The following is a 23,078-nucleotide window of genomic DNA, read 5'->3' on the forward strand; positions in this document are numbered from 1 at the left end:
TCGGGTCAGTCTTGATTCTCGATGCTATGTCATTTTCATACTGTCGCTGGGCCTCCCTCCTTACCTGTGCGTAATCATTCCAGGCTCTGCGACTGATCTCCCTATTTTCGTGTGTTCTCTGCCTTCTGTACTTTTTCCATTCTCTATTGCACTTTGTTTTTGCCTCCTTACACTGTCGGGTGTATGTGTGTGTGTGTGTGTGTGTGTGTGTGTGTGTGTGTGTACTCACCTATTTGTACTCACCTATTTGTGGTTGCAGGGGTCGAGTCTTAGCTCCTGGCCCCGCCTCTTCACCGGTTGCTACTGGGCCCTCTCTCTCCCTGCTCCATGAGCTTTATCAAACCTCGTCTTAAAAGTGTGTATGGTTCCTGCCTCCACTACGTCATTTTCTAGGCTATTCCACTGCCTTACAACTCTATGACTGAAGAAATACTTCCTAATATCTCTCTGACTCATTTGTGTCTTCAACTTCCAATTGTGGCCTCTTGTTTCTGTGTCCCCTCCCTGGAACATCCTGTCTTTGTCCACCTTGTCTATTCCACGCAGTATTTTATATGTCGTTATCATGTCTCCCCTGACCCTCCTGTCCTCCAGTGTCGTCAGGCCGATTTCCCTTAATCTTTCTTCATAGGACATTCCCCTTAGCTCTGGAACTAACCTTGTCGCAAACCTTTGTACTTTCTCTAGTTTCTTGACGTGCTTTATCAAGTGCGGGTTCCAAACAGGTGCTGCATACTCCAGTATGGGCCTGACATACACGGTGTACAGTGTCTTGAATGATTCCTTACTAAGGTATCGGAATGCTGTTCTCAGGTTTGCCAGGCGCCCATATGCTGCAGCAGTTATCTGATTGATGTGTGCTTCCGGAGACATGCTCGGTGTTATACTCACCCCAAGATCTTTCTCCTTGAGTGAGGTTTGCAGCCTTTGGCCACCTAGCCTATACTCTGTCTGTGGTCTTCTGTGCCCTTCCCCTATCTTCATGACTTTGCATTTGGCAGGATTAAATTCGAGAAGCCATTTGCTGGACCAGGTGTCCAGTCTGTCCAGGTCTCTTTGAAGTCCTGCCTGGTCCTCATCAGATTTAATTCTCCTCATTAACTTCACATCATCTGCAAACAGGGACACTTCTGAGTCTAACCCTTCCGTCATGTCGTTCACATATACCAAAAATAGCACTGGTCCTAGGACCGACCCCTGTGGGACCCCGCTGGTCACAGGTGCCCACTCTGACACCTCGCCACGTACCATGACTCGCTGCTGTCTTCCTGACAAGTATTCCCTGATCCATTGTAGTGCCTTCCCTGTTATATGCTGCTTGGTGCTCTAGTTTTCTGCACTAATCTCTTGTGTGGTACTGTGTCAAACGCCTTCTTGCAGTCCAAGAAGATGCAATCAACCCACCCCTCTCTCTCTTGTCTTACTGCTGTTACCATATCATAAAACTCCAGTAGGTTTGTGACACAGGATTTCCCGTCTCTGAATCCATGCTGGCTGCTTTATGACTCATTCCTTTCTAGATGCTCCACCACTCTTCTCCTGACAATCTTCTCCATGATTTTGCATGCTATACACGTCAGTGACACTGGTCTGTAGTTTAGTGCTTCATGTCTGTCTCCTTTTTTAAAGCTTGGGAACTACATTTGCTGTCTTCCATGCCTCAGGCAATCTCCCTGTTTCCATAGATGTATTGAATATTGTTGTAAGGGCACGTACACATATCTGCTCCCTCTCTCAGGACCCATGGAGAGATGTTATCTGGCCCCATTGCCTTTGAGGTATCTAGCTCACTTAGCAGTTTCTTCACTTCCTCCTCATCGTATGTGTGCACTGTGTCTTGCAGCACATGGTCTGTCTCTCAGTAGTAGTAACCAGTTACCAGTAACCAGTGTACCAGTAGATGACTCACTAACTACTACCAACCGTCTCTGCCTGAGTCACTGTCTGTATTCATATTGTGCTGACCACAGCAGTATTCAAAGACCCCCTCACATATGGGTACTGTGGGCGGTCAGTCATACGAGAGTGAGCAAGGAGACAAGGTTACGGGTCCACATTATCCGTAATTATACGTACTTCCAGCCTACGTGAGTATTACTTTACCCTATCCACGTGTTCGAATCCCACATGATATGTCCCTGTGTGTGTGTGTGTGTGTGTGTGTGTGTGTGTGTGTGTGTGTTTGTGTGTGTGTGTGTGTGATTCAACAATAAATATTTGCATCAGTAACTCATTACAGTTGTGACCGGGTGTGGAAGTGTGAATTGCTCATTATACTATAATTTGTTCATGATTGTAGCCATGTATAAACGTAAGTAACCATTCTACAGAATTCATTACCTTTGTAACTTGTGAGCTCATTACCTTTGTACCTAGTTCAGCTATCAAAACTTTGGGGGCCCAGTCCCTGGACCCATTACGTACCTCTGTAATCTGTAAATACCTTTGTAACTTGTCATGATTGTGACCAGACCTACCTGGAGTTCATTACCTTTGTAAGATAAGATAAGATAAGATTTCGTTCGGATTTTTAACCCCGGAGGGTTAGCCACCCAGGATAACCCAAGAAAGTCAGTGCGTCATCGAGGACTGTCTAACTTATTTCCATTGGGGTCCTTAATCTTGTCCCCCAGGATGCGACCCACACCAGTCGATTAACACCCAGGTACCTATTTGCTGCTAGGTGAACAGGACAACAGGTGTAAGGAAACGTGTCGGAATTTCCACCCGCCGGGAATCGAACCCGGGCCCTCCGTGTGTGAAGCGGGAGCTTTAGCCACCAGACCACCGGGTAATGAGTTCATTACCTTTGTAAATTGTGAGTTCATTACCTTTGTAAATTGTGAGTTCATTACCTCTGTAACTTGCTCAGCTATCAAAACTTTGGAGTCCAGTCCCTGGACCAATTATGTACCTCTGTAATCTTTTGACTACCGCCCACAGGATGGGTATGGGGTGCATAATAAACATATTAAACTAACTAACTAACGGTAGTACATGAAAATAGTGAATTGAATCATGTCAAGTTAGCAGAACAGGACGTGTAGTACTGAAAATATAACCAGTTTCACATTCATTGTATATATGTTGGTTACGACGTTGAAGAGATCATAAGTGAAGTATAACAGGAAAAAAAGTTTGGTTGTGAAAAGTAACTAGGATAAGATAAGATAAGATAAGATTTTGTTCGGATTTTTAACCCCGGAGGGTTAGCCACCCAGGATAACCCAAGAAAGTCAGTGCGTCATCGAGGACTGTCTAACTTATTTCCATTGGGGTCCTTAATCTTGTCCCCCAGGATGCGACCCACACCAGTCGACTAACACCCAGGTACCTATTTGCTGCTAGGTGAACAGGACAACAGGTGTAAGGAAACGTGTCGAAATGTTTCCACCCGCCGGGAATCGAACCCGGGCCCTCCGTGTGTGAAGCGGGAGCTTTTAGCCACCAGGCCACCAGGCCTGGTGTGTGTAGTTAGTGAACAACAGACTTTTATGAGGGTAAATGCTAAATAGGAATAATTACACCATATACAAAGTATTCACAGTTGTGAGGCGTGAACTAATGAACCAGCAGCACTGAAACACCTACATTTAGAGTACGTTCTGTGATAGTAGCCTAGGCCATTGTAGAATATACCATGGTCTTTTGCAAAATATACCCTTGGATGTTGTACAGTGTTCAACATTAAGTTGTGAATTAATGAACAGTAACTCAGCCTCCTGTGTAGTGATAACTATATGTGATATGTCTAAATTTATTTTCTAATAAATGTTCACCATATTTTTACGCACACATAGCTCGTACATTATAAAGTTGAATACAAGCAAGAATTGTCATAGATGACTAAATGTTTATATAGACAGTAACTCACTTTATTTGATGCCAGCTCCAGTATATTGAGAGATTAGAACTCTTCTCAGTGATAATAAGGCCTTAAACTCAAATATCAAGTTGATGTTAAAAAATAACCCAAATTTTATTTAATTTTTTTTTCAAAATGCAAACCTACTAAAACATTGTGGTAGGGCCTATTATTCATAAATTTAAAAAGATGGAAAAATTCTTATCACAATTAGTAGTTACAATATCTTCTCTATTACCCCCCTCCCCCCAAAAAAAATCTGTTGAACTTGTGAGCAAATTAAAATGCAGTGTTTCACATGATATGTTCATCTGTTTCCAGCTGAAGAGATCATGTGACATAGTGCAGTAACTAATCCTGAATCAGTCTACATTAATAGTTTTACAAGCACACTTTTGCTTTATTATAAAAGTATCAAGAAAATACTACACCTTAAAGATAGAGTCCTGGAAGATCTGCCACTCGTCTCCCTCCACGTCCATCTTCAGAAGTTGCAGGTTAGCTGTGTAATGTTGTAGTATGAACATAATGTTGTCTAGCGGCCTGTACAGGTACAGGAAGGTTGAGTTCTTTAACTTGTTGATCTCCGTGAAGAAAACTACTGAGTGACCAAGGCGAATGTGAATGAAATGCACCCTGATAAAGGAATAAAAAAGTTGTTGGTGGAGTTCGGCCTTCAACTGCTTCACTGATATTAGCATTGTTTTCATGTATATTCATATCGAAGCGCCAAACTTGTAGGGGACGTACAGTGTCTGGGGAATGGAATGTGATTAAGTTTGATCCAAGGGAGGGTGTAGTGTTATATCCTAGATCAAGAGTCCTTCACTGACTTTAGGACACTCCTCTAAGGGATAGAATTTACAACAGTTCCTGAATGCCTTGCAGAAAACTGTATATGCCAAAAGCTCCAGCTGAGGGTCATCATCCCCTCAAGGAAGGTTCCTTGATGTTGGTGAGGGGCTCTTGATTTAGGGAATTGGATCGGTGCTCCAGATCCCCGAATTAAGCCTGAATGCCTTCCACATCCCCCCCCCAGGCGCTGTATAATCCTCCGGGTTTAGTGCTTCCCCCTTGATTATCATAATAATAATAATGAGGGTCATCATATGACTAAGACCCGCGTCAGGAAACACTTTTCCTGTTTCCTGACATATCTACCTAACCTAACCTATCCGCAAAATGTTTTAAATTTTATAAAAGTATGAAAAATAATTTTGTATTTTTCATACTTTCATTTATCTACTTACACATATAAATAAATATATTTATAGATGGGGTTGTAAGAGAAGTAAATGCGAGGGTCTTGGCAAGAGGCGTGGAGTTAAAAGATAAAGAATCACACATAAAGTGGGAGTTGTCACAGTTGCTCTTTGCTGATGACACTGTGCTCTTGGGAGATTTTGAAGAGAAGTTGCAGAGATTGGTGGATGAAGTTGGTAGTGTGTGCAAAAGAAGAAAATTAAAAGTGAATACAGGAAAGAGTAAGGTTATGAGGATAAAAAGATTAGGTGATGAAAGATTGGATATCAGATTGGAGGGAGAGAGTATGGAGGAAGTGAATGTATTCAGATATTTGGGAGTGGACGTGTCAGCGGATGGGTCTATGAAAGATGAGGTGAATCATAGAATTGATGAGGGGAAAAGGGTGAGTGGTGCACTTAGGAGTCTGTGGAGACAAAGAACTTTGTCCTTGGAGGCAAAGAGGGGAATGTATGAGAGTATAGTTTTACCAACGCTCTTATATGGGTGTGAAGCATGGGTGATGAATGTTGCAGCGAGGAGAAGGCTGGAGGCAGTGGAGATGTCATGTCTGAGGGCAATGTGTGGTGTGAATATAATGCAGAGAATTTGTAGTTTGGAAGTTAGGAGGGGGTGCGGGATTACCAAAACTGTTGTCCAGAGGGCTGAGGAAGGGTTGTTGAGGTGGTTCGGACATGTTTACCTGGAGTTTACCTGGAGAGAGTTTCGGGGGTCAACGCCCCCGCGGCCCGGTCTGTGACCAGGCCTCCTGGTGGATCAGCGCCTGATCAACCAGGCTGTTGCTGCTGGCTGCACGCAAACCAACGTACGAGCCACAGCCCGGCTGATCAGGAACTGACTTTAGGTGCTTGTCCAGTGCCAGCTTGAAGACTGCCAGGGGTCTGTTGGTAATCCCCCTTATGTGTGCTGGGAGGCAGTTGAACAGTCTCGGGCCCCTGACACTTATTGTATGGTCTCTTAACGTGCTAGTGACACCCCTGCTTTTCATTGGGGGGATGGTGCATCGTCTGCCAAGTCTTTTGCTTTCGTAGTGAGTGATTTTCGTGTGCAAGAGAGAATGGAGAATGTAGAGAATGGAGCGAGGGTGACTTCAAGAGTGTATCAGTCTGTAGTGGAAGGTAGGCGTGGTAGGGGTCGGCCTAGGAAAGGTTGGAGGGAGGGGGTAAAGGAGGTTTTGTGTGCGAGGGGCTTGGACTTCCAGCAGGCATGCGTGAGCGTGTTTGATAGGAGTGAATGGAGACAAATGGTTTTTAATACTTGACGTGCTGTTGGAGTGTGAGCAAAGTAACATTTATGAAGGGGTTCAGGGAAACCGGCAGGCCGGACTTGAGTCCTGGAGATGGGAAGTACAGTGCCTGCACTCTGAAGGAGGGGTGTTAATGTTGCAGTTTAAAAACTGTAGTGTAAAGCACCCTTCTGGCAAGACAGTGATGGAGTGAATGATGGTGAAAGTTTTTCTTTTTCGGGCCACCCTGCCTTGGTGGGAATCGGCCAGTGTGATAATAAAAAAAAAAAAAATTGTGTAGTGAAGTTTTCGTAGATTCGTTTACCTGGGCATTATATTATTGATGTACATGTTGTGATAATCATCGTCGTCGAAGGCAAATACTTCACATCCAAATTCTCCCATGGATTTGTCTAGGCTAAAGTCGTGGCCGATACCGAAGGAGTACACAAGACATGAAGATCTAGACAGGGCCACCGACTCGTCCAAACACACCTTCCTAAAATAGTTGAAGTATTATTATATTCAACAAGTGCTGAGCCTGTAGGAGTCATACGAGATGCTCTAATTTCTCGAATCAAAATTCCTTCACCAGCATCCAAAAACTCTCTCTGAAGGGATAGTTGAAAATTTTCTTTAGTCTTTCCTCATAAGTATCGCTACAATTATATATACAGGTGCAAAAAAATGCCCGGGTTAAAATTATGGCAGGCCAATGTGAACTTGTTTTAGTTCAAATTTATCTAATAACCTAACGATCAACTTTTTCTAGTAACCCTATTGAGTTGACGTAGCCTGTGGTTTGTGAATTATTATCATTGGAGGGGGGTGGGAATGGAAAGCATTCAGGTTTAATTCAGGGAATTCAAAGTTTATTCTCTATAAAGATTACAATGTTGAATTTACAGAATTTGGTTATTGTGTGGTTTACATGTAGTTAAATAATGATTACAGAGTGTACCACTAGAACGCCTAGCATGGCTAGGCATTTCGGGCAGACTAATTCTTTATTTTAAAATATTACAAATTATGAGGTAAGTTGGTATTATGGCTAAGTGACTAAATACTAGTTTGTGAGTTTAGCAATGTGAATGCTTTTGTTTTGGCACAGTACATAGTTTCAGTATTGGAGTATCATAGGATTCATTATTTTAAGATTGAGATTAATATTTCTGTTTATGGTCAAATGGGTGAGTGAGTGTAAGTGTGAACCACTAGGTGGTATTCGTGGAGTTAGTTGATGGGGTGTATCAGGGAGATAAGATGTTTTCTAATGGTAGTTTTAAAGGTGATGAATGTGTCTGCAGTTCTAGAGTTCTCAGGTAGGGTGTTCCAGATTTTAGGGCCTTTGACATACATTGAATTTTTGTAAAGGTTTAGTCGGACACAGGGAATGTCGTAGAGATGTTTGTGTCTGGTGTTATGCCTGTGGGTTCTGTCACAACTATCAAGAAAGCGTTTTAGGTCAAGGTTGATATTGGAGTTTAAGGTCCTGTAGATGTAGATTGCACAGTAGTAAGTGTGGATGTACTGAACAGGGAGTAAGTTTAGATCTATGAAGAGTGGGGGGGTGTGTTGCCAGGGATGGGATTTAGTGATTATTCTTATTGCAGCTTTTTGTTGGGTTATTATTGGCTTTAGGTGTGTTGCTGCAGTTGATCCCCAAGCACAAATAGCATAGGTGAGGTATGGATAAATAAGTGAGTGGTATAGTGTGAGAAGGGCTATTTTGCGGCACGTAGTATCGTATCTTGGAGAGGATCCCAACCGTTTTGGATACTTTTTTGGTTATGTGTTGGATATGGGTGCTGAAATTCAGGTTGTTGTCAAGGTATAGGCCTAGGAATTTGCCCTCATTATGTCTGGTAATTAGAGTGTTGTCGATCTTAATGTTAATTTGTGCATCTCCTGCTCTGCTACCAAACATAATATAGTAGGTTTTGTCAGTGTTAAGCGTAAGTTTATTGGCTGTCATCCAAGTCGATATTTTGATCAGCTCCTCGTTAACAATGGTGTTGAGGGTGGCAAGATTAGGGTGAGAGATGACATAAGTCGTGTCGTCAGCAAAGAGAATGGGTTTCAGGTGTTGAGATACGTTTGGAAGATCATTGATGTATACGAGGAAGAGCAGGGGACCAAGTAAGTATAAGTAAGTTTATTCAGGTATACACAAATAGTTACATAGAACTCCAGTATCAAGTGGCCGTGTTGTTGATGCTGTGTCTTTAATGGTGACGTACTGATACCTATTAGTAAGGTAAGATTTGAAATAAGCAAGCGCATGGCCTCTTATACCATAATGGTCAAGTTTGTGGAGTAGGATGTCGTGGTCTACTGTGTCAAAAGCTTGTTTTAGGTCAATAAAAATTCCTAGTGGATATTCCTTATTTTCCAATGCTGTGTAAAGCAGATCTAGCATTTTTATGATTGCATCATTAGTGCTTTTATTTTTCCTGAATCCAAATTGGCAGGGGTTGAGTATGTTTTGTGCTGTTATAAATGAATATAGTCTCCTGTGCACGAGTTTCTCAAAGATTTTGGATAGCAATGGTAAGTTTGATATTGGCCTATAGTTGTTTAAGTCTGTAGGGTCACCACCTTTATGTATTGGTGTAACCCTTGCCATCTTGAGTAGTTTCGGGAAGGTGCTAGTTTCTAGTGACTTGTTAAAAAGTAATGAAATAGCATGCGAAAGGATATGGGCCGCTCGCTTGTACAGTAATGGTGGGACATGAGACAGATTCCCTAAGTTATTTCTAAGTGACTTTATAATCTCGGTGACTTCCGAGGGCTCAGTTGGTGCAAGATAGAAGGAATTTGGGGAATTCCCATCTAGGTAGTCCCCGGCATGGGCATTGGTATGTGGGATTTTATTGGCGAGATTAGATCCTATGGTTGAGAAGAAGTCGTTTATCTTGTTAGCTGTGTCAGTGGGATGTAGTGGTGTTTCATTAGGTTTAGTTAGGACAATATTCTTGTTTTTTTTCAGTTTGTGGGTCCCTAGAATCTGAGAGAGTGTTTTCCAGGTCTTTTTTATATCTCCTCTAGTGTCTGTGAATCTACTGGAGTAGTATAGTTGTTTGGCTTTCTTTATTACTTTGGTGAGAACTGATGAATAGTGTTTAAGAATATCTTTGTGTATTAAGCCCTGTCTATATTGCTTTTCATATTGGTGTTTCTTGTCAATGGATTTCAGAATGGTGCTGGTTAGCCATGGGCAACCAAGCCGTTTGTTTGTGATCTGTTTCGTTTTTATAGGACAATGTTTGTTGTATAGTCTAAGTAATTTGTTAAGAAAAATGTCTGTCCAGTCATCAATACCATTGGCCTTGGAGAATTTTGTAGGTCAGTCAACAGTCTCTAGGTCAGCTGTGAACTTCCTTATTGAGGCCTCGTCATGGAGTCTAAATGAGACTTTGTTGTATTCAAGTGGTGGTTTACTAATGTTTGTCAGGAGGAAGGTAGGGTAGTGGTCTGTAGTGCTATCTGTGATTATCCCTGATTTAAGGGGGGCTAGTATATTGGTCCATATGTGGTCTATTATGGTTGCACTTGTCTCAGTGAGCTTGGTTGGTTTAGTTATTGTTGGTATGAGAAGTGTGTTGTTCATATTGTTGATGAAATCAGTTACAAGCTGATCATCTAGTAAGCCAAGGTTGATGTTGAAGTCTCCAGCTAAGAGAAGGTGGTGCTTATTCATTTGTCTGTTTGTTATTAGTGACTTTAATTTCTCACTGAAATTTGGGATGTTTGTGTGAGGTATCCGGTAAATGGCACCGATTGTTATAGGTGTCTTAAGGTTTTTTTACAGTAAAATTAGCAAAAATGTATTCCCCATATTCATCACTAAAGCAAGTGGTGCTAATACAAGATAATTGGTTAGAGTAATAGATTGCAATACCACCCCCAACTTGGTTTGGTCTGCAGTTGTGAATTGCTGTGTATCCTGGTAGAGGGTAGATATATATTGTGTCCTGCTTAAGCCAGGTCTCAGTAAGAATAATGCAGGAGAAGGGTGTCTTTAGTGATTCAAGGAGTGCCAGGAGGTCATCATAGTGTTTGCTTAAGGACCTGATGTTGTAGTTAAGTACTGATAGACTTTTAGCATTGTTTAGGATAGTGCTGGCTTGTGATGCTGTGTAATAAAGGCAGTTACTTTCCAATAGGTTTTGATTGGGTGTCAGATTATGGAGGTTTAGATCAGGGTCAACGTGATCAATCATCTTCTAGGTTTAAATTATGGTTATTTATATCCTGAGTTGTGTGTTGAGTTCTAGTACTGATATCTGTAGTGGTGGGAAGTTTGGATAAGTATATAGCTAGAGTATTTTGGTCATATAGAGTATAGTCACTACTACACATAATGAAGTTGATGTTGTCTATGTGTTGTGCTGGAATGAACTAAAGTACAACTAGGTATAAACTAGTAATATAAAAATACAAATTAAAAATAGAACAAGACTCTCACTTGTAATTGCACTAAGGTCTACTATAATGACTTTTGTGGAGTCTATGTTTTGAGCTAGAATGAGCTATAGTACAACTAGATTTAATCTAATAATATAAAAATACAAATTAAAAATAGCACCAGACTCTCACTAGTAATTGCACTATGGTCTAATATAATGAATTTGGTATTGACTATGTATTGAGCTACAATGAGCTATAGTACAACTGAGTTTAATCTAATAATATAAAAAAGGCACAAGACTCAATTGTAATTGCACTAAGGTCTTATATAAGTTGTTTACAAGAATTAGAGTATAACTAGATTTAAATTGACAGGATAAAATACACAAGTTAAGGTAGCAAAAGAATAATAAAAAAAATGATAAAAATAAAAATGGCAATGACTTGGAGCACAGATCCAATTCCCCAGATCATGATTATTATTATAATCAAGGGGGAAGCGCTAAACCCGGAGGATTATACAGCGCCTGGGGGGGGATGTGGAAGGCATTCAGGCTTAATTCGGGGAACTGGAGCACAGATCCAATTCCCTAAATCAAGAGCCCCTCACCAACATCAAGGAACCTTCCTTGAGGGGCCCAGATCATGAGCCCTTCACCAGCTTCCAGGAACCTCCCTTGAGGGGTTTGTGAATGATCTCCCTATTTTGTCTGATGATACAAATCTTATCATGGGACTAGGTACTTTGCAAGTGGGCCAGTAATTAGTCATCAGTTGCTACTAGTGTAGGCAGTTATACTGATAGTGAACACAACGTTGTAACATGGAAAACAAAAGTGTTGAGAGATTTATTTCCTCTATGGTTTATTTAATGAGATGATTTTGTTAGTAAACAGTCTTAAGCTATAAAAGCTTGAAAGATTGAACTAAGCTAGCGCACTCAGCTCACACATTGAGGTCCGGTGATCGATCTCCCTGTACGGCTGTAATACATTAGGACGTGTTTCCGTAAGACACATACTGTTCTGTAGCTTCACTTTGTTTTCAAATAATAATAATAATATGATGATGATGATGATGATTATTATTATTAGACCTTTGAAGGATTTCGAGAGCTTTCCTACTCCTGCAGTCTGGTCCTGGGCCAGACTTGACTGGTGCTTGCCTGGTTAACCAGGTTGTTACTGCCTGGTCCAAATATCCATTACAGCCTGGTTGATCTGGCACTCGGCGGAGGCACATGTCCAATTTATAAACTCTTGAAAACTTCTACACTTGTTCGGCAATATTTCTGGTGTCTCGTCTTCAACAGTCTGGGCTCACGAATGTTGATACGATGTTCTCTTACTCTGCCCATGGTGCCTATGTTTTTCACTGGGCTTATTTTACAATTCTTCCATAACTCTCCTTCCAGTAGGTTGTTATGGGAGTATGCAGATATGGAACCAGACACCCAAGCATCTTTCTCGTATATATTGTGTATCCCCCTCCTCCGTTTCAGCAAGTACATATTTAAGACTCAGGTGTTTCCAGTAATTTTGATGCCTTATTGGCTCTATGCCGGCTATAAATGATCTCTGTAACTGTTCCAGTTCAGTTCTTTCCTGCCCTGGAAATAAATGGTATAAAATACCGACACAATGGCAATATAAACACAAATGCAGTATAATGTGATCCTTTATTGACTACGTTTCGCCCACACAGTGGGCTTTTTCAAGTCACAAACAGAACTACCTGGGGTGGAAGGAACGCGAGTATTTATAGTCCGGCTGAGGTCAGGTGAAGAATGCTGCATCTGATGATGTACCGAGTTGGGTTGTAGAGTCTAAAAACTTGGGTAGCTTGGAAAGGAGACTGGACAAGTTTGTGAGCAGACCTTCTACAGTGTTCTTAGGTGGGATAGCGATGAAGAAGTTTCTTGGCAAGTGGTTCAGCTATGTTATAGAAGCCACTATTCTGGTTGAAGTTGTCGGATATAGAAATAAGTGATGATTCCAGGATTCTTCGGTATTGGGTGTTGTCTTCTGTGGCGATAAGTCTTGAGTTTCTGTAGTTTATCAAGTGGTTGTGTGAATTACGGTGTTGTACGCAGGCATTCCTTGTGTCGTCAGACCTGCTTGCGTATTGGTGTTCTGAAATACGTGTTTGGAGGTCCCTTGATGTTTCGCCCACGTATAACTTGTTGCAGTCATTACAAGGGATTATGTATACCCCTGCAGAGGATGGAGGCTTGTCCTGCCTACTACTGGTGATGTCCTTGATGGTCGTGGTTGTGGAGGTAGATACTTGGAATGATGTTTTGGCAAAGATGTTGGAAACATGTTTGGCAATGGAGTTGGTGGGAAGGACTATGTATCTCTTCTCGGCAGTGTCTTCTCTGGGTGTGTTGAAGATGTTTAGTGCTCGCCGTCTGCAGTCTCTGATGAAGTGACGAGGATAGTGGAGTTTGGAAAATACCTGTTCAATTATAGTGCATTCTTCCTCAAGGAACTCGTTGCTGCAGATTCTGAGTGCACTCAGAATCTGCAGCAACGAGTTCCTTGAGGAAGAATGCACTATAATTGAACAGGTATTTTCCAAACTCCACTATCCTCGTCACTTCATCAGAGACTGCAGACGGCGAGCACTAAACATCTTCAACACACCCAGAGAAGACACTGCCGAGAAGAGATACATAGTCCTTCCCACCAACTCCATTGCCAAACATGTTTCCAACATCTTTGCCAAAACATCATTCCAAGTATCTACCTCCACAACCACGACCATCAAGGACATCACCAGTAGTAGGCAGGACAAGCCTCCATCCTCTGCAGGGGTATACATAATCCCTTGTAATGACTGCAACAAGTTATACGTGGGCGAAACATCAAGGGACCTCCAAACACGTATTTCAGAACACCAATACGCAAGCAGGTCTGACGACACAAGGAATGCCTGCGTACAACACCGTAATTCACACAACCACTTGATAAACTACAGAAACTCAAGACTTATCGCCACAGAAGACAACACCCAATACCGAAGAATCCTGGAATCATCACTTATTTCTATATCCGACAACTTCAACCAGAATAGTGGCTTCTATAACATAGCTGAACCACTTGCCAAGAAACTTCTTCATCGCTATCCCACCTAAGAACACTGTAGAAGGTCTGCTCACAAACTTGTCCAGTCTCCTTTCCAAGCTACCCAAGTTTTTAGACTCTACAACCCAACTCGGTACATCATCAGATGCAGCATTCTTCACCTGACCTCAGCCGGACTATAAATACTCGCGTTCCTTCCACCCCAGGTAGTTCTGTTTGTGACTTGAAAAAGCCCACTGTGTGGGCGAAACGTAGTCAATAAAGGATCACATTATACTGCATTTGTGTTTATATTGTCTTTCCTGCCCTGTAAAGAGCCGTCGATACTGAACAATACTCTAAGCGAGAGAATAAAAGTGATCTGAAAAGTATTGCCATTGGGACTATTTCCCTAGTCTTGAGAATTCTCATTATCAGTAACAAAAATAGGCACAATACCGTGACTGGAACGATACGCAAATAATCCGCACATAGAAGAGAGGAGCTTACGACGACGTTTCGGTCCGACTTGGACCATTTAGTCACTGTAAATGGTCCAAGTCGGACCGAAACGTCGTCGCAAGCGCCTCTCTTCTATGTGCGGGTTGTGTATCCACCCTATCATTTTCCTTTATGCAAAGGAGCTATGTTCACACTCTTCAAGGCTTCTGGGCCTTAAAGATGAGTAACAACATGATTAATAATAATAATAAAAATAATAATATTAATAATAAGAATAAACCCACAAACTTGAAATTAAAACTAGACGACGCTCCGGCTCGTCCTGGACTATTTAATTATCAAGTCACTACTGATAATTTATTTATTTATTTAATGTCTTTGCAAACAGTACATTGAGATGGGCCGAAACATCGTCTAGCTTTTATTTCCAATTATTTTTCTTTTGTGAATTGTTCCAGACACTACTGTTACGTTTATTCTTAATAATAATAATAATAATAATAATAATAATAATAATAATAATAATAATAATAATAATAAAATAATGAATAGTATCATTACTGGTAGAAGCAGTATTACAATCAAAACTAAGTGCTAAACCCAAATAATGATAATAATAATAATAATAATAATATATATTCTTACTTGTCTCCATCTGGTATCCTCTGGCAAGTTCTTCCTCCCTGTTTGAGAAGTTTGGTACACTTGAAAGTTGGTATGGTAGCCATTTGTACCAAGTTCTGTACTAAGAGTTTGTTGCTGGTGGTTGTAGTGGTGTTGGAGGTAACAGCAAGGGTAACGAAAGTACTGTTGCTGGTAACAGTGCTGTTACTGGTAGTTAGATTGTTGTTAAGGGTAGTAGTGTTCACATAAGATATGGTATTGGTGATAGTCCTAGTAATGATGGTATTAGTGTTGACACTATTGTTGATGGTACTGTAGGAAGAGGTGGGGCTCAGGGTAAGTGTAGGCTCTGTAGTTACCGGTACTGCTGTCGTTCCTGTCGATAGTATATTTGAGCACAATAATGTACGTACAAAAAACATGGAACACATGAAATCACAAGAAATATAGCTTAGCATCTATAAATGTAAAACATTGTATTTGTAATTCTAATATGTTTTCAATCTTTACTTGGGATGCGATTGTTTTGACACACACACAGGGAGAGGACCCAGTAGCAACCAGTGAAGAGGTGGGGCCAGGAGCCATGACTCGACCCCTGCAACCACAAATAGGTGAGTACACACACACACACACACACACAAATTCAATCCTGCCAAATGCAAAGTCATGAAGATTGGGGAGGGGCAAAGAAGACCGCAGACAGAGTATAGGCTAGGTGGACAAAGACTACAGACCTCACTCAGGGAGAAAGACCTTCGGGTGACCATAACACCGAGCACATCACCGGAGGCACACATCAACCAAATAACTGCTGCAGCATACGGGCGCCTGGCAAACCTGAGAATAGCGTTCCGATACCTTAATAAGGATTCGTTAAAGACACTGTACACTGTATATGTTAGGCCCATACTGGAGTATGCAGCACCAATCTGGAACCCACACCTGGTCAAGCACGTCAAGAAGTTAGAGAAAGTACAAAGGTTTGCAACAAGGCTAGTCCCAGAGCTCAGGGGAATGTCGTACGAGGAAAGGTTGAGGGAAATCGGACTGATGACACTGGAGGACAGAAGGGTCAGGGGAGACATGATAACGACATACAAGATACTGCGGGGAATAGACAAGGTGGACAGAGATAGGATGTTCCAGAGAGGGGACACAGAAACAAGGGGTCACAACTGGAAGCTGAAGACTCAGACGAGTCACAGGGACGTTAGGAAGTATTTCTTCAGTCACAGAGTCGTCAGGAAGTGGAATAGCCTAGCAAGTGAAGTAGTGGAGGCAGGAACCATACACAGTTTTAAGATGAGGTATGATAAAGCTCAGGAAGCAGAGAGAGAGAGAGAGAGAGAGGACCTAGTAGCAATCAGTGAAGAGGCGGGGCCAGGAGCTGAGTCTCGAACCCTGCAACCACAATTAGGTGAGTACAATTAGGTGAGTACACACACACACACACACACACACACACAATTGAAAGCAATTGAAAGCATCATGAAAGCAATAGGAGAAGACGACATGACCCAGCTGGAAAATTTTCGGAGAATAGGGGGGTTTGTAAAAAAAAAGAACCCGGCCAGTGAAAGTGACCTTCAAGGCAGAATCGACTTGGAACAGGATCCTGCAGGAGAAAGCACGATTAAGGGACATGCCGACATACAGGAAGGTGTATCTCGACCGCGACAGAACACAAGCAGAAAGGCAGAAACTGAGAGAGATGGTACAAAGGCGAAAGGAGGAAAGAGAGGTGATGGAGAAGAGACAGGAGATCCCAGACACAGGAAGATCAAATACAGCCTCCCTCACAACTTCCTATAGAAGCCTCCCAACCAGGTCAACCCCAGTGCAACCAAACACTCTAAACCAAAACACCCATGCCACATCCAATGCCCCCACCCACTGCATTACAAACTCCACCCCCACAGCACCCACCCATAGTTCCTTATCAGGTCTCCCACTTCCCCAACCCCAATACACCTCCCAGACCACAATCTTAGAAAAGAAGTTGAAGGTGTGGTATACAAATGCAGATGGAATAACAAATAAGTATGAGGAGTGGCACGAAAGAATCAAGGAGACATCCCCAGACATAATAGCACTCACAGAAACAAAACTCACCAGAATAATAACAGATTCAGTCTTTCCATCCGGATATCAAATCCTCAGGAAAGACAGAGGGAGGAGAGGGGGAGGAGGAGTTGCACTGCTCATTAATAACCAGTGGGGGTTTGAGAAAATGGAAGGAATGGACGGCACGAGCGAAAGGGACTACTTAGTAGGAACAATCCAGTCTGAGGGACATAAGGTGATAATTGCAGTAATGTACAACCCACCACAGAACTGCAGGAGGCCAAGAGAAGAATACGATGAGAGCAACAGAGCAATGGTCGACATACTAGCCGAGGTGGCCAGGGGAGCACACATGGGGGGAGCAAAGTTACTAGTTATGGGTGATTTCAATCACAAGGAGATTGACTGGGAAAACCTGGAGCCCCATGGGGGTCCCGAAACATGGAGAGCCAAGATGATGGATGTGATACTGGAAAACCTCATGCATCAACATGTTAGAGACACTACCAGAGAGAGAGGAGAGGATGAACCAGCAAGACTGGACCTTGTATTCACCTTGAGTAGTTCTGACATCGAGGATATCATGTATGAAAGGCCCCTGGGAGCTAGTGATCATGTGGTTCTGTGCTTCGACTACATAGTTGAGCTCCAAGTGGAGAGAGCAGCGGGAATAGGGTGGGAAAAACCAAACTACAAAAGGGGAAACTACTCAGGCTTGAGGAACTTCTTTCAAGACATTCAGTGGGAGAGGGAACTGACAGGAAAACCAGTACAAGAAATGATGGACTATGTCGCAACAAAATGCAAGGAGGCAGAGGAGAGGTTTGTTCCCAAGGGAAACAGAAATAATGGGAAGAACAGAACGAGTCCTTGGTTCACCCAAAGGTGTAGGGAGGCAAAAACTAGGTGTACTAGAGAATGGAAAAGGTACAGAAGACAGAGAACTCAGGAAAATAAAGAGATTAACCGAAGAGCCAGAAAAGAATATGCACAGATAAGTAGGGAGGCTCAGCGGCAATACGAAAATAACATTGCATCGAAAGTCAAGACTGACCCGAAGCTGTTGTACAGCCACATCAGGAGGAAAACAACATTCAAGGACCAGGTAATCAGACTGAGGAAGGGTGATGGGGAATTCACAAGAAACGACCGGGAGGTATGTCAGGAGCTCAACACGAGATTTAAAAAAGTATTTACAGTGGAAACCAGTAGGACTCCAGGAAATCAGAGCAGGAGGGTGCACCAGCAAGTGCTGGATGAGGTACATATAACCAAGGAGGAGGTGAAGAAGCTGCTATGCGAACTTGACACCTCAAAGGCTGTGGAACCAGACAACATCTCTCCGTGGGTCCTTAAAGAGGGAGCAGAGATATTGTGTGTACCATTAACAAAGATCTTCAACACATCATTTGAAACTGGACAACTCCCCGAGGTATGGAAGATGGCAAATGTAGTCCCAATTTTTAAAAAGGGAGACAGACATGAGGCACTAAACTACAGACCTGTATCACTAACGTGTATAGTATGCAAGGTCATGGAGAAGATCATCAGGAGGAGAGTGGTTGAGCACCTGGAAAGAAACAAGTGTATATTTGACAACCAGCATGGTTTCAGGGAGGGAAAATCCTGTGTCACAAACCTACTAGAGTTTTATGACAAGGTGACAGAAGTAAGACAAGAGAGAGAGGGGTGGATCGACTGCATTTTTTTGGACTGCAAGAAGGCCTTCTACACAGTTCCTCACAAGAGGTTACTGCAAAAGCTAGAGGATCAGGCACACGTAACAGGAAAGGCACTGCAATGGATCAAAGAATACCTGACAGGGAGGCAACAACGAGTCATGGTACGTGACGAGGTGTCAGAGTGGGCGCCTGTGACAAGCGGGGTTCCACAGGGGTCAGTCCTAGGACCTGTGCTGTTCTTGGTATATGTGAATGACATAACAGAAGGGATAAACTCAGAAGTGTCCTTGTTTGCAGACGATGTGAAGTTAATGAGAAGAATCAAATCGGATGAGGATCAGGCAGGACTACAAAGAGACCTGGACAGGCTACAAGCCTGGTCCAGCAACTGGCTCCTTGAGTTTAACCCTGCCAAATGCAAAGTCATGAAGATTGGGGAAGGGCAAAGAAGACCGCAGACACAATATAGTTTAGATGGCCAAAGTCTGCAAACCTCACTCAAGGAAAAAGATCTGGGGGTGAGTATAACGCCGAGCATATTTCCTGAGGCGCACATCAATCAGATAACTGCTGCAGCATACGGGCACCTGGCAAACCTACGGATAGCGTTCAGATACCTCAGTAAGGATTCGTTCAAGACTCTGTATACCATTTACGTCAGGCCCATACTGGAGTATGCAGCACCAGTTTGGAATCCACACCTAGTCAAGCACGTCAAGAAATTAGAGAAAGTGCAAAGGTTTGCAACAAGACTAGTCCCAGAGCTACGGGGATTGTCCTACGAAGAAAGGTTGAGGGAAATCGGCCTGACGACACTGGAGGCCAGGAGGGTCAGAGGAGACATGATAACGACATATAAAATACTGCGCGGAATGGACGAGGTGGACAAAGACGGGATGTTCCAGAGATGGGACACAGACACAAGAGGTCACAATTGGAAGTTGAAGACTCAGATGAATCAAAGGGATGATAGGAAGTATTTCTTCAGTCATAGAGTAGTCAAGCCGTGGAATAGCCTAGAAAGTGAAGTAGTGGAGGCGGGAACCATACATAGTTTTAAGGCGAGGTATGATAAAGCTCATGGAGCAGGGAGAGAGAGGATCTAGTAGCAATCAGTGAAGAGGCGGGGCCAGGAGCTATGAATCGACCCCTGCAACCACAAATAGGTGAGTACATACACACACACACACACACACACACCAAGACCAGGAGCCGTGAAATGACCCCCTGCAACCACATACAAATGAGGACACAGACGACACTGCAGAGTTCGTCAGATAAGAGGCTGCTTGAGTTCAACCCCAGCAAATGCACAGTTATGAACATTGAGGAAGGGGCCAGGAAACCTGGAGTTTACCTGGAGTTTACCTGGAGAGAGTTCCGGGGGTCAACGCCCCCGCGGCCCGGTCTGAGACCAGGCCTCCTGGTCGATCAGAGCCTGATCAACCAGGCTGTTGCTGCTGGCTACACGCAAACCAACATACGAGCCACAGCCCGGCTGATCCGGAACTGACTTTAGGTGCTTGTCCAGTGCCAGCTTGAAGACTGCCAGGGGTCTGTTGGTAATCCCCCTTATGTGTGCTGGGAGGCAGTTGAACAGTCTCGGGCCCCTGACACTTATTGTATGGTCTCTTAACGTGCTAGTGACACCCCTGCTTTTCATTGGGGGGATGGTGCATCGTCTGCCAAGTCTTTTGCTTTCGTAGTGAGTGATTTTCGTGTGCAAGTTCGGTACTAGTCCCTCTAGGATTTTCCAGGTGTATATAATCATGTATCTCTCCCTCCTGCGTTCCAGGGAATACAGGTTTAGGAACCTCAAGCGCTCCCAATAATTGAGGTGTTTTATCTCCGTTATGCGCGCCGTGAAAGTTCTCTGTACATTTTCTAGGTCGGCAATTTCACCTGCCTTGAAAGGTGCTGTTAGTGTGCAGCAATATTCCAGCCTAGATAGAACAAGTGACCTGAAGAGTGTCATCATGGGCTTGGCCTCCCTAGTTTTGAAGGTTCTCATTATCCATCCTGTCATTTTTCTAGCAGATGCGATTGATACAATGTTATGGTCCTTGAAGGTGAGATCCTCCGACATGATCACTCCCAGGTCTTTGACGTTGGTGTTTCGCTCTATTTTGTGGCCAGAATTTGTTTTGTACTCTGATGAAGATTTAATTTCCTCATGTTTACCATATCTGAGTATAATAACTATTTCAGCATGATACAATGTTTGTACAAAGATGAATGACATTCATGTGTGCATGCAGAAAGCCCCTTAATATTAAATGCAGAGCATTTCGGCAAACAAAAAAAAAGAAACCGACCTTGCCAGGATTCGAACCTGGAATCTTCTGATCCGTAGTCAGACGCGTTATCCGTTGCGCCACAAGGCCATATACATTACTTACGGGGACAGAGGCTACAGATTTTACTTACGAGAAAGACCTAGGAGTAAGCATGTGTCTGATATATCACCATAGGCTCACATTAGTTGAACAGTCTCTGCAGCCAATGTTCGCCTTTAATTAAGTTTATTCAAGTAAAGGTAAACATCAATAGTTACATAAATTATCATTCATAGCAACATGTGAGTAGACACCTAGGATAACCCAAACCAGACAAGATGCATTATTTCCATATGCCTATGAGTCGGTAAATTGACATTGGGGTCCTTGTAATTTATTATATAAACCTTAAAAGTTAAAACACCAATATGGAATACGTACCTAATATGCACCCGCACCTAAAACAGGGGGATAGGGAGCATGACCTACGAGGAGAGGCTGAATTAAATCTAACGACATTGGAGGACAACCAGGAAGGGACATGATAACATATAAAATACTCAGAGGTATTTTTGAGGTAAACAGACATAGGCTGCCTGGGAGGCGGAAACTGAGAATCAGGGATACCGCTGAGCCATAGCGATGTTAGGACGTATTTCTTCAGTCTCATAGTGGTCGGGAAGTGAAATAATCTTGGCGAGGAAGTGGTGGAAGCAGGCTCCATGCATAGTTTTAAGAGCAGGTACGATAAGGCCCGAGGCTAAGAGGGAGTGAATCTGAAAAGTGGCAAGAGGTAGAGCCAGGATCCAAGAATCGACCCTGTCAATCACATATAAGTGAGTACACTTATTTTGCGGTAAGGCTCCGCAAACCTGAATTGTTAATTAATAATTATATCATTATTTTTAAAGGGGTGGACCGGTAAGCCAGCGGAAGGCCTCGGTTAGATGACCAAAGCTCCAAAGGCGGGTCATCATATGACTAACCTGGAGTACCTGGAGAGAGTTCCGGGGGTCAACGCCCCCGCGGCCCGGTCTGTGACCAGTCCTCCTGGTGGATCAGAGCCTGATCAACCAGGCTGTTGCTGCTGGCTGCACGCAAACCAACGTACGAGCCACAGCCCGGCTGATCAGGAACTGACTTTAGGTGCTTGTCCAGTGCCAGCTTGAAGACTGCCAGGGGTCTGTTGGTAATCCCCCTTATGTGTGCTGGGAGGCAGTTGAACAGTCTCGGGCCCCTGACACTTATTGTATGGTCTCTTAACGTGCTAGTGACACCCCTGCTTTTCATTGGGGGGATGGTGCATCGTCTGCCAAGTCTTTTGCTTTCGTAGTGAGTGATTTTCGTGTGCAAGTTCGGTACTAGTCCCTCTAGGATTTTCCAGGTGTATATAATCATGTATCTCTCCCTCCTGCGTTCCAGGGAATACAGGTTTAGGAACCTCAAGCGCTCCCAGTAATTGAGGTGTTTTATCTCCGTTATGCGCGCCGTGAAAGTTCTCTGTACATTTTCAAGGTCAGCAATTTCACCTGCCTTGAAAGGTGCTGTTAGTGTGCAGCAATATTCCAGCCTAGATAGAACAAGTGACCTGAAGAATGTCATCATGGGCTTGGCCTCCCTAGTTTTGAAGGTTCTCATTATCCATCCTATCCATCCCTAAGACCCGCGTCAGGAAACATTTGTCCTGTTTCCTGACGAACCTTACCTAACCTAACCTGAATTCTTTAGTGAAAGCTTACCAGATGGATGGGTGTGATCAGCTCCTTGCTTGACGTGTAGGGAAAGACTGGCAGCAAACTTCAGCTCTTCTGGTGGTGGTGGTGGAGGAACTTGCAGGTACTCCACTGTAAGGAGAACCAGTGGGATTTTAAAATTAAAGTAGCTAGAGAAGAAATTTAATTAGAAGTTATTTTTATTTTTATATTTATGGAAATTATTTCATACTTTAACGGGGTATGTCCTAGACACAAAAACATCAATGTACACAGAAAAATCTTTCAGTATAAATTCATCAACTGTCTGTCTACTCACCATATATATACACACTGAAAAGCGTATTTGTTTATGCACATCGACATGTTACTTTAACCCTTAGTTCAGGCATTAAAATATTCTTGTTGTTACTTTACAGCTGAATTG

General features: G+C 43.0%; 1 protein-coding gene and 1 non-coding gene across 2 annotated transcripts in view; both read right to left on the reverse strand.

The window, feature by feature from the left end:
* The window catches only part of LOC128694810 (uncharacterized), a 52,150-nt gene that overhangs the window by 28,292 nt on the left and 780 nt on the right, over positions 1–23,078 (reverse strand). Inside the window, exons 2-5 of the mRNA XM_070094341.1 lie at positions 22,679–22,783; positions 14,936–15,290; positions 6,679–6,852; positions 4,297–4,501 (exon numbers count right to left, since the gene is read on the reverse strand). Coding sequence (XP_069950442.1) covers positions 4,297–4,501; positions 6,679–6,852; positions 14,936–15,290; positions 22,679–22,783 — 839 coding nt within the window. The remainder of the gene's footprint in view (positions 1–4,296; positions 4,502–6,678; positions 6,853–14,935; positions 15,291–22,678; positions 22,784–23,078) is intronic.
* Positions 20,975–21,047, reverse strand: TRNAR-ACG (transfer RNA arginine (anticodon ACG)). Its single transcript has one exon. It is a non-coding gene; the product is annotated as a tRNA-Arg (tRNA).

This window comes from Cherax quadricarinatus, chromosome 45 (assembly GCF_038502225.1).
Source record: "Cherax quadricarinatus isolate ZL_2023a chromosome 45, ASM3850222v1, whole genome shotgun sequence".
Taxonomy (NCBI): domain Eukaryota; kingdom Metazoa; phylum Arthropoda; class Malacostraca; order Decapoda; family Parastacidae; genus Cherax; species Cherax quadricarinatus.